The sequence below is a fragment of the Mobula hypostoma genome, chromosome 20 (assembly GCF_963921235.1).
Source record: "Mobula hypostoma chromosome 20, sMobHyp1.1, whole genome shotgun sequence".
Taxonomy (NCBI): domain Eukaryota; kingdom Metazoa; phylum Chordata; class Chondrichthyes; order Myliobatiformes; family Myliobatidae; genus Mobula; species Mobula hypostoma.
Window position 1 is genome coordinate 49,929,989 of NC_086116.1, and position 16,598 is coordinate 49,946,586.

Genomic DNA, 16,598 nt, shown 5'->3' on the forward strand with positions numbered 1-16,598 from the left:
TTCCAAAGATGTACGGGTTGACAGGTTAATTGTTCACATTGGAGTGTAATTGGGTGGCACGGGCTCATTGGGGCGGAAGGGCCTGTCACTGTGCTGTATCTCTGAAATTAAATGTAAAGTTTCAACATATGTGTCCTTCCTCATCCCAAAAGCTGTACTGGCAATTACAAATGATCTCTTTTAGAGGTGGGTGATAGGAAGTAATTAATAGGCAAGTGAGAAAGAGTACATTACAGAGGAGTAAGTGATGGAATTGTTCCGAGGGTAGCGTTATTTTAGGAAGCTGAATGGTTGCCATCTAAGTTGTAAGGAAATAGGAAATTAATGAGAATTGTAAAGCAGGTTTACACTGCTGAGATTTTTAAAGAACTGAAAGTACTTAAATGTTTGGTTTAAGAATCTCAGTGGAGTAATGTACGCAGTACATGTGTGGCAAAGAATGAGGGAAGAGAAGTAATTATATAATTTTAGTTTTCAGTAATTGATGATGATTGCTTTTTAATAGTTGCTTTCTTTTTCCAGGTGTCTCTACTGGAGTATCGTAAAAGACAGAGGGAAGCAAGGCAAAGTGGTTCCAAATTGGAAAGCTTCTCTCCAGTTGCTACGTCACCACATTGTGTCGGTGGTAGTGGTAATAATGTGGCCAGCAGCACTGACAATGGCAGCAATGTAAAAGCTAGTGGGGAGCTGGGGGAAAGTATCCCTAGTCATCCATCATCTTTGCTTGCGACAGTAGAGTCTGTCAGTCCGATTGAAACTGGCAACACATCTCCAGTTAAGCAACCACCCTTGACAGAAAAGAAAATAGATGAGGCAGATGTTCGATGGTATGTTCACACATATTTTTACTCATCAAAGTGGATGGGATGTGGGGGCATTGTGGTACTGATTAATATGCAATGAAGTATTTTTGGGTATTCTCCACATGATTCTTCATGTAGTATTTCAACTTGAAAACAAAAGAATGATTTCAAGAAAGGCATGAGTTTTTTTAATGAATATTTAAACACCATTAATCAACTATTCAAATGAAAATACCAACATATTTAGAAGATTCTTTGTAAATGAGTTTTGCTGTTATTGGCATATACATAACACATTTTTAGAAAAAGATACAGGAAGACTTTATAAAGGAATTTCCAAATGAAGAGGTGTACCAAATATAAATGTTTTCACCAGAGCTGGGGTGAAATGAAAACAATGCAAACTGGACTTTGGGCTGGGAGTGATGGCAAGGAAGGGATGTTTTAACTCTGTGGTTGGAGTGTAAACAGGTACAAGAATTTTTAAGTCAATGCATAATGAAGCAGGGAGCTGCTAGATGTTGGTGAGGAAATGGAAAATAGATTATGCACAAAGAGAAACAGGAACACGGCTTCTGTCATTCTTAGATGAGCATTCACTTGTTTTGAAGCCCAGTTCATAATACTCTCAGTAGGGCAGAGGTTCCCAGCCTGGGGTCCACAGACCCCTTGGTTAATGGTTTGGGTCCATGCTATAAAAAAGTAGTGGAAAATCCTCTCAGCATTTCCCTGTCAAAGCCCTTCAGAATTTTGTAACTTACCAAAAAAAATTCTCATTCTAAATTTCCAGTGGTATAGGCCAAGCCTCCTGAATCTCTTTTCATTGCTATCCTTTAATACCTTGTTTGTATTCCCAACATTTGCAAACATATCCTTACTTAAACATGGAGATCAAATCTTATAATGCACTAAGTGCTTCTCATCAGTGCTTTGTAAGGTTGCATCAAAACTTCTTTGTACTCTTTGACTAACATTCTTTCAACCTTTCTGTAGTTATATGCTGGCCTTTTATGTTTCATGCATTAGGATGTCCAAATTTCTTTATGCTGCATCCTTTTTTAATCGTACTCTTTTTAAGTAATAATTTTGCAGTTTCATTCTACCTTTCTTCCAAAATGGATAATCTCGTTTCCATATTATACGTCATCTGTCAACTTCTTGCCAAGTTATTTACCTATCTAAATCTTTTTGCAGGCTCTTTCTATCCTCACAACTTGCTAACCCACCTATTATCAACATATTTGGAACTGGTACTCTTGGTTCCTTCAACCATGGCATTAATATAGTTAGTAAGTATTTAAGAGCCTCAACACTTAATTCGTCTGGCACCCTATGACTTACTGAATAACAGTCCAGTTCTCCCAATTCTCCATTAGTTAATGGATCCTTTATGCCTGCCGATACAGACACAAAATGTTTGGATTGAATAGTGTTACTATTACCAATAAAGTGATCAGTAAAAACATTCAGTTTGTATGATAGTTTAGTACAGGCAATAGTATAAAAGTTAAATCCAGAGGAAATAGCTCTGGTTTTAAAACCAGCATTATTTTATTATTTTGGTTATTACATGTGAAATAAGTAAGATAATGGTTATTAGAAAATCTAGGCTATTGTATCCTTAAATCATGTTAAGTTTTTTTTGTTTGGAAGACCTTGGATAAGAGTCAGCTCTTTTGTTGAATTTGCAGTATAATAATACCTGCTTTATTGTACTCACTGAAATGTGGTCCAGAAGTGAGTGGAACTGTGCATCTGCTACTACATTGTGCAGTTAACATAGCTGACAGAGGAGTTTATATCCTTTTGAATAGCCCAGCAGTTTCCTAATATTCCTAGAACTGTTAACACTAATCAGAATTCACCAATATTCTTTTTCATCTCAAAAGCTGTGTGGCTTTTGTCCACCATTTCTGCTGGTAATATATTCTACATTTGTCTTCCGTTCATACTAATATTGATTGTTTTGATCACTTCAGCTTAAATGTTGACATATTTTCAGATTTTTATCAATACTGATAATGAAATATTTCTCAATGCTGACTAGAACCAGATGTGAATTAACCGTAGGCATTATGAACATTGTAGGTATATTGTCCTGTACTGTTAGCCCTGACGAAGGGTCTCGGCCCCAAATGTCGACTCTCTTCCTATAGATGCTGCCTGATCTGCTGCGTTCACCAGCATTTTTTGTGTGTGTTGCTTGAATTTCCAGCATCTGCAGATTTCCTGGTGTTTACGTCCTGTACTGTTCTTTGTTTTTCCCCATTTTTTATGGTTCAGCTCCATTCTGTATTTGAATGTTTGAGTAGATGTTATCCGCAACCAGGGGACCAAAAATTGATTGATTTACTCCCATTAGTCTGCAACCATTCGCAATTAATTCAAATTTGAAATTTGCAGGTAATAGAGGTAATATTGTGGAAAATATTGGGCAGACAAATGGTAAATTAACATAGAAAACCTTCAGCACAATACAGACCCTTCGGCCCATAAAGCTGTGCCGAACATGTCCTTAGCTTAGAAATTACCTAGGGTTACCCATAGCCCTCTATTTTTCTGAGCTCCATGTACCTGTCCAGGAGTCTCTTAAAAGACCCTATCGTATCTACCTCCACCACAGTCGCCGGCAGCCCATTCCACGCATTCACCGCTCCCTGCATAAAAAACTTACCTCTGACATCTCCTCTGTACCTATTTCCAAGCATCTTAAAACTGTGCCCTCTAGTGCTAGCCATTTCAGCCCTGAGAAAAAGCCTCTGACTACTCACACGATCAATGCCTCTCATCATCTTGTACACCTAATTGTTAATAAATGTAGAATGATGCACTTTGATTTTGCAGTGTCTTGAAAAAATATTCAGCACGCACAACTGCTTTCCCATCTTACTGTCTCATTTTCTAAATTTAAAATATATTGAAGTAGGTTTTTTGAGCTCATCTACAAAACATTGTGCCTCATGTCAAATCAAAAGAAAAGTTCCAAAACTTGTCAACAATGTAGTAAAAATTAGAAACCAAAATTGTGAGGCTGAAAAAGTGTTCATCCCCTTTGTAATTATTACGCCATCTTTTCTCAGCTGCAATATACAGCATCCAATTCACTGAATTTGTTGATGCAGAAAATTGGATATCATCTGTTTTCAATAAATTCATAAGAATAAATTCCCCTGTTTGTAAGGTCCAACAGTATGGTAGATTTTCAACAGACCAAACCAAAAAGAAGACAAAAAGCATTTAAGACAAGTCAGTGAAATGTTAATGGAGAAGCACAGATCTGGGGGAAGGTCCAAGACCATTTCAAAGGCACTGAACATACCTTTGAACTCAGTGCAGTCCATCGTGAAACTGGACTGATCTGGCCGAAGGGTTTTGGCCCAAAACATCGACTGTACTCTTTTCCTAGATGCTGCCTGGCCTGCTGAGTTCCTCCAGCATTTTGTGTGTGTGTCATCTGTCAGATTACTTGAGTTTTAATGTACCAGATACGTTTGAACAGTTTTAGAGAAACGTTCTGAGATAACCTTACAGAAGTCTTTAAAATTAAGATTATTGGACAAATTAGATCTTTTTATGAAAAGTAGAAAAAATGAGGAAGTTCATTCAGAAAATGATTAGATTGTGGAATTTACCACTATATGCATGAAGTATGAATACTTTTTAAAGGAAACTACACTAGTTTGTGGAAAAAAAGTGTATAGGAAAATGTGTTGAAAAATACTATCTTTTTGTTAATTGATTTTAATATACTTTAACTTTTTTACATGTCGTGGGTAAATGCAGCTACTATTAAAGTATTTTGGGTTGGTTGAGATGGGCATTGGGGGAGGAATATTGATATTTTAAAAATCACAAGCTCTCTCTGGTAACTATTGACAGAAATGTGAGTGATTCAAAATCACTTACTGACTGTAAGAAGGAAGAAAATTGTTATTCTTTCTGAATGCATGGCAAATCTTGTTTAGTCAGCTGAGTAAATAACTTCTAAAAGATTTCAGAATGTTGTGCGGTTCAAATGTATTGATGCCATCTAACGTTTTACTTCTAAAGGATTGCTTCAACTTCAGTTGAAAAAGTAAGGGAAAGAAGTTACCAGCGAGCACTGCTTTTAAGTGATCATAGAAAAGAAAAAGAAGTTGGTAAGTATTATGAACCATTTCATTTTATTTTATTATATTATATACAAAGAAATTGATGGATGATCATCCTGTTGCAGTATCTCTCTAAGCATGTGTTGCTGCTTTCACTTGTTAAAGATCTATCATAACCACATGCAATTTGCTATCACTAAACCAGCAGTATGTTTATTATCTGGATGTAGCTGTTGATATACACGATGGTAATAGAGAATTTAATGATTAAAATCAAATATTACAGCTTTATTATGTTTCCAAAAACAATAATAATATTGAAGAAAGGGGGAAAAAGTTCAGAATTCTGATGGACCAAGGCACTGGTAAATGAAAAAGCCATAAAAAAGAAAATGCCTCAATGTATACATAAAAAGGAAAAGGTAGGAAAAGCGACTGTGTATACTTTACAGAGTGAGATAGACGAAAGTACAGTGAGGAATAAAGAAGTAGCAAATAAATTAAACCAGTATTTTGAGTCTCGTCCTGAAATGTTGAAAAACAACAGGTCTTGATTGAAGGAGGAGTTGAAAGAAATTAGCAATAGCTAATGAGAGCATTGGAAAAATTATTGGAATTGAAGAGTCTTAAGTTCACAGGACCTACGTCTCATAGTTTTGAAAGAAGTCATTTTAGAGATGGTGGATGCACTTTACATTTTCCAAAATCCTGTGAGTTAGAACATGGAACAGTACAGCACAGGAATAAGACCGTCAAACCACAATGTCTGTGCTGAACATGATGACAATTTATACCAATCCTACCTACCTGCACGTGGTCTACATTCCTCCATTTCCTTCATTCACCCCTCAGTCTGCAAAGCTCTAAAGAAAACAATCCATGTTTGTGCAACCTCCTCTTAAGTTATTATCTAATCCAAGGAAAGTCCTGGTGAACTTTCTCTGCATCCTGTCTGAAGCCAGAACTGAACACAGTAAAACAACTGTGACCTAACCAAACTTTTAGACAGTTGCAACATGACATCTTGACAGTACTCAGTATCACAACTGATGAAGGCTGTTGTGGCTTGCACCTGCTCTACCACCATGTTCACTTGTGTTACCACTATCAAGGAGTTATGGACTTGTACCACTGGTTCCCTCTGTACATCACTGTTCCTAATGGCCTTGCTATTTACTGTATGCTTTCCACTTACATTTGATCTCCCACTGTATAGCACCTCATATTTGTCTGGACTTTACTCCATTTATCATTTTTCTGCCTGTATTTCCAAATGAACTACATCCTACTATGCATTGTCTATTCCTCACTGTCCATAACTCTGCCAATTTTTGTGTCATCTGTAAGCTTACCAAGCAGTCCACGTACATTTTTGTCAAAGCATATATATATATATATATCTATAAAAAACAGCAGAGTTCCCAGCATTGATCCCTGTAAAACACCATTGGTCATAATCAGAATAACAGTATTATTCTCTGCCTTCTGTGGCCAAGCTAATTTTGAATCCACCCTAGCAAATCGCCATGGACTCCACTTGTTTTAAACTTTTTGATCGGCCTATATTGAGGGACATTATCAATGCTTTACTGAAGTCCATGTCCACTGCCTTACCTTATAAATCAGCTTCATCTCCTCAAAATAACTTCAATCAGGTTTGTAAGATAGGGCCTCACTTAAAAACCGTGTTGGCTATTCCTACTAGATCCTTGCGTTTCCAAATGTGAGTTGATCCTATCCCTGAGTATCTTCTCCATGTAAAGGGTGTTAATTCTAGTTCAGTTCCCAACATTTGTGAACGAAGAGAGAGAACACAGAACTACTTTGAACATGTCTGCTTTTATGTTACTTGTAGCCACAGTAATACAGTTGCTGCCTCACATGTTCATTCTTGATCCTTGGGAATGTTTTCATAGAGCGTGCACATTCTCCTTGTGATGGTGTGAGTTTCCACTCGGTGTTTCTTCCTTAGTTGATGGGTCAATAGACCAATGTAAATAGCTTGTAGTGCCTGTACAGGTATAGTAGATTCTGGGGAGTTGATAGGAATGTGGAGAACATGAAATAGATTATAGGATAGGATTAGTGTAAATGGGTACTTGACAGCATAGATTTGGTTTGCCAAAGGGCCTATTACTGTGTTGTATATCTCTATGACTCTGAATGCACTAGAATTATACTCCACTTTCCCAATCTTTATCTCGTGCCTTGGTCCTGCATTAGTAAAAAAAAAAAAATTGCCTTGTAGAAATGAATGGAACTGAAAGGTGATGAATCCCCAAAACCTGATGTCCTGAACTCCTGGGTTTTGAAGAGAATAGCTGGTGTATTGTAGGTTGTCATATTCCAAAAATTTATAGAATCCAGAACAGTTCCTGCAGATTACATGTTAGCAAATGTAACCTCATTAAAAAGAGGAAGAGAACGGAAATATGAACTATGAAACTGCTGGAAAGCATTACAAATGAAGTAGTAAACTTTATTATTATGTGGATTTATGTAAAGAAAGACACATTTGACAAGTGCTTTGGCCAGAGGCTGTAACTAGCAGAATAGAAAAGGATGGAACTGTTAATGTGGTGTATTTAGACTTCATAATCATAACAAAGAGATGGTTAAACAAAATTTGAAAGCAAAATTAAAACGTTTTTATAGATTGTGGATTAGTTAGTGAGTATTGAGAATGGGAATCAACATTCATTTTTGAATTGCAAGTCTATGACAGTAATGATATAGTGATCACTGCTGGTGTGCAGCTTTGGATGAAGTGATTAAATATTTGATAAATAGCTGAACGGTAGGTTAGGCTGTAGGGAAGTTGCAGCAAGGCTTTGGGGGAATACAAGTGAATAAACAAGGACAGGGATAATGTGGAAAAATGTGAGGTAGAAAAGGTATTCTTATTTTTAAATGGTGAGAGTTTGAAAGCAGTAGAGTTCCAAGAGATCTACATACTTTATACTTAAATCTCAAAAGTTAATTTGCAGGTGCAGAAAGCAATTAGGAAAGCAAAAGGCATGTTGTCTTTGAAGAATTTAAAGATAGCTTCCTGGGATTAGTTATGACCCATGTGCTGCTACATCCTAGTGCTTTGTTCTGGTCTCCTAAGCTAAGGAAGGATTTAGTGATATAACAGAATACTGAGAAGCTAAGCAGACTAGGTATAAATACTTGAGCTTTGAGGAATGAGAGTTGTTCTCATTAAAAGATAGAAAATACAGGTTAGGTACAGAGGTGTTCCTTCTCATTTGTTGGAATGTCTAGATTCAGTAGTCACAAAAGTTAAACCATTCAGGGTACAGATGAGACAAAATTTCAATAATCATTGAAATTTTCAATTTAGGTGACAGTGGAGGCCCAGACATTGAATATATTCAAGGCAAATTAATAGATTTGTAGCTATTAGGGAAGACGGATATGTGACTAATACAGGAAAGTAGTGATGAAATAAGAAGATTTTCCACGATCTTGAATGGCGGAGCAGATACAAGGGGTCAAATGATCTGCTCCTGCTTCTATTTCTTCTGTCCTCATGGAACAATAGGTGGAAATATGTGGTAAGTGTACTTATCAAGTCAGGAGCAATGTTATGGATTTACAGCAATGAGGCAGAATCACTTGTTTTAACAGGTTTTAGTTCTCTGGTGGAATTTGATTTAGGTATTTGCAAACTTCTAAATGTCGAACATGTACTTTAATGCAGTAGGAAATTGAGACCCCTCTGCACAGTACATAAGCCCTCAGAGGTATGAAGCATTGAATATCACATTAAATCTAAACGACATGATAAAACAGAAACAGTCTTGTAGAGCCTGCCCAGAGAAACCATTACTAGTTGTGCTACAAGAAAAGAGGAAATTGAAAATGCTTATTTTTTAAAATACTAATTGCAAAGCAGGTTTATTATACCATTACAAAACGATAGTTTGCAATTCTCTGCCATCTAGAATATCCCAAGGCAGGAACATCATCGAGCAGATAATTGACAAGCCTGATATTAAGGCAGAAAGTTTGGACAGGGGTCAAAATTGGAAAGAGAGGTGAAGAAGCCCAAAGGTAGGCATTGAAGTTTAGAACCTAAACAGTAAACTAAATGGTGAAGGGGCCAAAATTGGAGAAGAGGTATGAACAGTACAGGCCATTCAGCCCACAATGTTGTGCCAACTTTTTAACCTACTCCAAGATCAATCTAACCCTTCCTTCCCACATAGCCCTTCATTTTTCTATCATTTATATACCTGACAGGGCAATCCACGTGACCATCACTCAGTGTGTAAAAACCTAGCTGTCACATTCCCCTTATATTTTCCTCCAGTCACCTTAAAATTATGCCAACTTATATTAGCCATTTCTGCCCTGGGAAAAAAGTCTCTGGCTGTCCACTCGATCTATGCCACTTATCATCTTGTACAACTCTATCAAAGTCACCTCTCATCCTCTATCAATTCAAAGAGAAAAGCTGTAGTTCACTCAACCTATCTTCATAATCCATGCGGTATCCTAGTAAATCTCCTCTGCACCCTCTCTAAAGCTTCCATAACCGTCCTATAATGAGGCGACCTGAACTGAATACAATATTCCACATGTGATCTCCCCAGGGTTTTAAAGAGCTGCAACATTACCTTGTGGCTAATGAAGGTTAAGACACCATAGGCCTTCTTAACCACCCCGAATGGCCTAATTCTGCACCTATGTCCCGTGGTCTTCTGAGGAGGATATATGACTCAACACACACAGAATGCTGGAACACAGTTCAGCAGAGGGAAATGAATAGTAAATATTTCAGGCAGATCTTCAGATAAATAAGGATCTATGGCTGCAGTGATTAGCAAAATGGGAAAGGCTGCACGGATTAGATGGATTTTAAAAGTTTATGTTTTTGGAATTACAATGTTGCTTAACTAGGGTTATAGAAGGATTTGAAAGCAAGGAACCCAATGTTACAGTAATGCTGTTGATTATACAATAGTCAATGTTGGTCAGGAATGAAGGCCAGCGAGATAAAATGTGATTAAAGATGAGGATTACATAATTTATATAGTAGACAATGTAGATAAGTCATTGGAAGTTAGGTAAGATAGCTTTCTGTTAACAGTGAAGTTGATGTGTTTTTAGATAATATCATCAAGAGATAGCATGTTGATGACAGAAATGAGTGTGAAGAATATATCCAGAGACAAAACATTGGCATTGATACAGACGTGGCAAGAGAACCCAAAGAGAACAATTCTCTAGCTGCAATTCATTTGATAAGAGAATACAAATTATTGGTTAAAAACATATCATATTGCACAAATATCTAAGTTAAATGGGCATTTGGGGCAGTGAATACAATTTCTGTTGTTGGATTAACTCATAATATTGCTGCTATTTGATGGGGTAAAAGATCATCCTCGATCACTGGAGCTGAGCATGTAACATTGCCGCTGCATTGTGTTCTTCAGCAGTTAGATTCTGGTGAAATCAATAGAATGAAGTTCAAACATTGTTAATTTATTTGTTTAGTACAATTAACAGAGGATACACTTCTATCCCTGTTCTTTTCGAGATATTTGTATTGTCCGGTAGTTGGCACCATTTATGGTAATTAATTCCACATCTGTGTAAGGGTTTTGTTTAACTTTGATAATTATTTTAAGTTAGATTTTAAAGTTTTTTTTTCAAATTACTCAATTGAGTTTAGTCTATAGCTTCTAATATTTTTTTGTTGGGACTTCCATCTGTAGGAACGATTTCACCCACTCATAGCCCAACATCAACTCATTGGCCACAGTCTCATCTCCAAACTCCACCTTCATCCCATTGTACAAAACCCATTCCACGTCTCCAACTGAAGACCCCAGCTTTTCATTCCAGTGAATCTAACCTAGGTCAGTAGAGAAGGCATTCCATAATCATTCCACCATTTATGTGATTTGTAATTATTTTTAAATATATTTTCTAATGTCATAATAAAATTGGACTCCCTTTATTGCTCCATAATGCTTGTACTAATAATTCATTTTAATGTAAACCATCGAATAACTTGGTTTAATTGCTGAATTGTAAGTTGATTTTGAAATTCTAGATCTTTGTACATAGTAAAAGTGCATGTAGTAAAATGTATAATGTGAAATAAAGTGGGTTCATCATACTTGCGATTTTCTTTTGTATTCTGGAATTTATATTACTACTTCCATTTTCAGTATGGCAGCTAGGTGTATGAATATTGTAAAGCAGATATTGTCCAGTGGTTTGTGCATTTCTGCTGGTAAATGTTTAAAGGAATACTCCACAGAAAGGCTCTATACAAGCCTTATAAAGACACAGGAAAGATATGGGATGGAAAGGAGTTATTTGCCCTTCAAGCCTGCTCACTTCACCAAGTACAAGTTAAACATCATGCATTTTCCCTGGTTTTTGTCTTACCTCTTGAAGAGGTGTCTGAACACAAGTATAACTTCCAAGAAGAGAACTGTGAAACTTCTACCCGTCTTCTAAAGGTAATTGATCAAAACATTTAGATATTTGTCTAACATTGCAATCTCCATTATTCAGCCTGAGCCGGTTTAGATCTTCATGTGGCTTTTTTATGGATCCCAAAAGGCCTTAAGAATAAAAGTTCTCAAAGAATGTTTGAATTGTGAGACTACATACTAACCATGCCGTAGTCTAGCTGGTTGCTAGGAGACAATACAAAAAGTCCAGCTTTGGTCACTGATGAGAAATCTGAAGGAATACATTATAAAGTTACTCTAAATAAAAAAAAAAATCCTGGATTGTGTATTATGATTGTAGAGTATTCCTTTAAAAGCTGTCGTCAAAATATCTAGTTGTTACAGCTCACAAATGTGCATGGATTTAAAAAGTTAGGGAAATATATTTGCTGGACAACTGCTTATTGTGGTAGTTTGTCATGGTCTTATTTGTAAATAGATGTTAACGAAAATCACTAGCAGCTTAAAAGTACAACTTTAATAAAATTATTTTGTTCCATTTCTCTAAAGGGTAGGAGGTATTAAATAAGTAAACCAATTTTTATGCTTAACAAACATCGGGGGTTTTTTTTGCTTATAGTTGAGGATAAAAGGTAGTAAATTGTGGTTCTATGCATTGATATACTCTGCACCTTGAAGATAGGCACCAGCCTCAGTTATTGCACAGCATTAGCTATTACGTCATTTGGATTTAAGATAGTGGAAGAAAAAGTGGCTCTTTTAATACTTAGCAATTTTAAAATTTGTTTTGCTTTTATGTTGCTTCCATATGTCTTGTTGCTATACAATAATTAACTTTTGTATTATTTCCACAGAAGTTTCAGAAGCTGAAGTCCCAGACCAAATTTCTGAAAAAGAGTGTCCTTCTCCAGTGAGTTCTCAAAAGCCTAATATAAGCCCCACAAAGTTAAACAAGGTAAGTTCTTACTGATTATTTTATTATTATGTATAATGTGTTATATTATGCATTGATACTTCTATAAAAACTTTAACTTATTAGACAGTACACCATTGAACAATTTGTTCTGTGTCCTGTGTTCAGTTTTATTGATTTTTAAAATCTTGTATTTTAACTCAACAGCCTTGTCCATCACCGCCTCCAGTTTCCTCCCAGTCCCATGTAAAGCTGCAGGCAAAGGCTTCCCAAGCTGAGAGTACAATTAATATAACTGAGACTTCTAATTTAAATCAACCTAAATCTGAGGCACAACAGAAGCTCCATTTTCAGTATGATTCCCAGCCAGTAACAAAAACTAATTTTGCCAGCCAATCTGGAAATCCACATCATTCACAACATCCATGTCCACTACAATCCCAGAATTCCGTAAAACCATCTAGTGTTCAGCCATCTCAGCTTCCATTGAAGGCTCAGTGTCCTGTGCTTCCATCACATTCTGAGAAGACTATTAAACCTCCAGCCTCTCACACGCCTGGAATGTCCAGCTACCTACCATCAAGTTCTCAACCACAGCCTCATACGCTTTTGCATTCGCCAAAGTCTCAGTCGCAGCTTCTGGGATCATCCTACAGGACAATTCATTCACAGTCACCTCAGGTGGGAACTGCACAGGTCACATCACACCGAGGATCCTTTTTAACCCCTGTCACAGTGGGGCAAGTGTACTATCAATCATCACAACCTGGGAATTTAGCACAAAAGCAGCAGACAAATGCAACATTTTATTCTTCATCTGCAGCACCTTCAAGTCATCAGCCTGGTCTGAGTCAGTTCAGCCAGCAACATTCAAGCAGCAGTGTGCCACCGCCACCACCGCCACCTCCTCCTCCACCACCACCACCACCACCACCCACCTATTATCAAAACCAGCAAACTTCTGGGAGCTTTCAAACCTTCAGTCAGCCAAGAACAAATGTTCTCCAGCAAGGAGCATTTTCTCCTGCTCCAAGTTCTACCCAAAATTTGCCTGGATCCAGTTTACTTCCATCTTCTCCTGTGACGATTTTACACCAAGGTCCTGCACAGTCTCCAGGTTCTGCTTTATTGCAATCTTCTGGGACACAATCAGCAGTAGCTGCTTCTGTACATCATGCGTCGTCTACAGGACAATATCCTCCATCTGTGAGTTCTGGTCTGCATCACACTTCCTCAACATCGGCAACACAGCCACCTTCTTCAGTGTCTCAGTCACCCGGATCAGGATCACATCTTCTGCCTCTTTCACATCCTCCACCTCAAGGACAGACCCAGCACCCACCACCGTTGCCACATGTAACCAGTACAGTCCATCCAGTACCACCAACCCAGGGGCAACTACTACACGCTCAAACTTCAGGACATCATCCACCACCACCCCCACCACCTGGGCCAACACCCCATCACCCTCCACCTTCTGCAACTGGACTGCAATGTTTACCAGCTTCTGGAACTGCAACACCACATCAACTTGCACTTAATTCCGCACCACCTCCTCCTCCTCCACCGCCACCACCACCACCCCCACCACCACCAGCTCCAGTCCATGGAACAGGACACCATGTTTCCCCAGGACAAGCATCTCATCATTCAACTTCTCAAGGACCACATCATCATCCACCAGGGGCCCATCAAACTTTGGGTCACCATCCTACACATCATCTAGGATCTGCACTTCCACCTGCAGGGTCAGGATCTCACCATTCACTGCCAAGACAAGGCTCACACCACCAGTCACAAGGAGCAAATAATATTGCGGCACTTGCAAGCCCAGGATTCCATCCTCCATCCCCTAGTGTGGTGTCGCTTCCACATGTGGGTCAAGGACTTAAACAGATCCCTGCATTACCCCAACAAATTTCTGTGCCCAGGCCACAGTTACCACCATCTTTCCAGCAAAATAACTTTCACAGCTCAGGATGGCACTGAAATGGGGCTGTGTAACCCATTTTGAACATAATTCTGTAAAATAAGATGTAAATATTTTATGTAATGTATCTTTTGAAGATACTTCTTAAGACTTGTAAGTTAGAGATTGTAATAAACTTAAAACCAGTGCTCATCCTTGTTTGTCTTTCATAACTGTTCTTGATTCTTAAGAACACTTTACTCCTGTTGGAGTTGTACATATATGTTTGTGAAGCCAGTGGGACAAAAAAAACATTTTAAATTTTATTTTGTAAGTAGACATTCCAGCCATCCTATCTGATATTGTAGTGCACAGGTTGGCTCAAAATTGTAATTTAGTATTTTATTGTTGCATTTAAAAATGCATTTATTGAATGTTTTGTATAAATTTTTTTATTCAAGTATGTTAAATATATCTGCACTTCGAAGGAGTGTTGGCACTCAAGCAATTTACTTATTTTTGTTCAATTTCTTTCTGTAGTAAAATTTTTTGCATACTATTAAAGTATAGCAGGACAATGCAATATTGGTTTTGAGACATTGCAGTGTGGTTCTTTTACTTTATTGGTTATTTGTAGGAAAGTAATTTAATGTATAGATTATTTCTAATTTCTTCTGCAGATGTTATGTAAATAATTGTGTATTTACTTTTTCCTTTGTAAAAAAAAACACTCGCCAATGCTTCTGCCCCATTTTTGAATACTGTTGTACATTTGAGTCCCTTTGCAAAAATGTGTATGTTCTTTGTGAGCTTAGTATAAGAATTTTAATTTTTTTAAGATACTGTCACATTGCAGCACTGGGCATTTTAATCCATGTTAATAAATCACAGTAAATTGCATTTTTTTACAAATGACAAATGTGGACTTAGGATTTTGTGTTATATACATTTTAAACCTACATTCTTAAAGTTTTGTATTAATATGCATACTTAATATTACAGGATAGCAGAAAGGCACTGGATTAATATTTATTCTTACTTTTGTTTAACTGTATTTCATTGTTAGTTCTTGATCTTGCCACTGTTTAATGAACCCAAATGAATAGGGGAAGAGATGGCAAATCAAAACTCCAATAAGGGTAATGTGCTGTCAGCAAAAATGGTAAATAACATAGGTTTGTATACACAAGATAAAGTTTAAAAAAAAACCATTTTATAACTGATTGCCTGCATAAATGAATCTATATATATGTGTGTGCACTTATTTATTTACACATTTATTTCACAGCAATTCTGCCATTGACTCTTTCTGTGAGCTTAAGTAAATTGCAGAACATTTGCTGCTTGTTATCAGCAGGTTAAATAGATTTCAGATATCCCATTGTGAATTGGGGTAGTATATAAAAGGTAAAAACAAGATGGTAATTTTGAAGTATGTTCGAGGTAACGGTGTAATTGCAGCATTACCAGAATGTAACTGATCAGAGCACTCTTGTATTGAACCAGCATAGGATTGTTGGGCTAGTTGTCTTTTCTCCCCCATGCTAAAATATTTCAGATCTCTTAAAGGATTAAAAATATGCAAGCTATTCTAGATTAGATATAGCTGTAAACTGAACTGCAGAAATTAAAGAAATCTATCATCCATGAATATAAGAATTAACAAGTTATTCAAATTAATATGTAGAATGTGGTTCATTAACTGAGGACTATTATGACTGAGGAGCGAGTCAAATGAGCATTGCTTGGCAGCTGCAGCTATATGCTTATTACTGCTAGGGCATGTACGGGTGAGAGTACAAGTCCAAAATGCTGTGAAATGTCCATGGTCTTGAACAGCTACCAAAGGTCAAATTTTTTTTACGAAATGTGGGGATGATGCAAGATGCACAAAGAATGCAAGTCCAGATTATTTTAGGTTGATTTTCTTTGGACAAAAAACCATTTGGGTAACATATCCAATGCATTTTCCAGAGTATAAATTGAATATTGGCACTTAATCTCAAGGATATAACATTCTGAGAAATACACAAGATCATTTTGCAACTGTGTGAAAGGTATTCACCACCAGTGTAGATTCTATTGAGGTCAGCATTAATTTCCACAGGATGTCATAAGTACTTTCTGGGTAAGAATGGATGATTTGGGGGTTTTTAAAAAGTTTAAGAAAATAACACCTTAGTTTTGAACTTGCTCTTCAAACTAAAAAATCCTTTCAATTCTCAAGTAGTTATTCTTTACTTTAGAAACTTTTATTCTGTATAATTATCTCGGCTTTGAGCTGCTGGGATATTGTATTTTCTACGTTAACTTTAAGCAGTGAATTTTAGGTACCATTACTAAGGCACTTACAGTTTCATGTTCTATGATTAAGCCTTGATGCAATATAAATTCATTAATTATGATTTATTATTAAACTTGTCTCACCATTTCTGGGGGGGGGGA

General features: G+C 37.0%; 1 protein-coding gene across 8 annotated transcripts in view; it reads left to right on the forward strand.

Moving 5' to 3' along the window:
• Positions 1 to 15,791, forward strand: part of kmt2e (lysine (K)-specific methyltransferase 2E) — a 131,803-nt gene extending 116,012 nt beyond the window's left edge. Inside the window, exons 22-27 of one of the 8 annotated variants that reach the window (XR_010021134.1) lie at positions 523 to 827; positions 4,854 to 4,942; positions 10,621 to 10,764; positions 11,172 to 11,376; positions 12,186 to 12,286; positions 12,452 to 12,470. Coding sequence is in view for 7 of the 8 variants with exons in the window: in XM_063072860.1 (XP_062928930.1) it covers positions 523 to 827; positions 4,854 to 4,942; positions 10,621 to 10,764; positions 12,186 to 12,286; positions 12,452 to 14,233 (2,421 nt within the window). In the remaining variant the exon portion in view is untranslated. Of the gene's footprint in view, positions 1 to 522; positions 828 to 4,853; positions 4,943 to 8,841; positions 10,584 to 10,620; positions 10,765 to 11,171; positions 11,377 to 12,185; positions 12,287 to 12,451 lie in introns of those variants that run through there. The other 7 variants (XM_063072860.1, XM_063072858.1, XM_063072859.1 and 4 more) reach the window with 7 other exon arrangements.
• Positions 15,792 to 16,598: the final 807 nt, after the last annotated feature.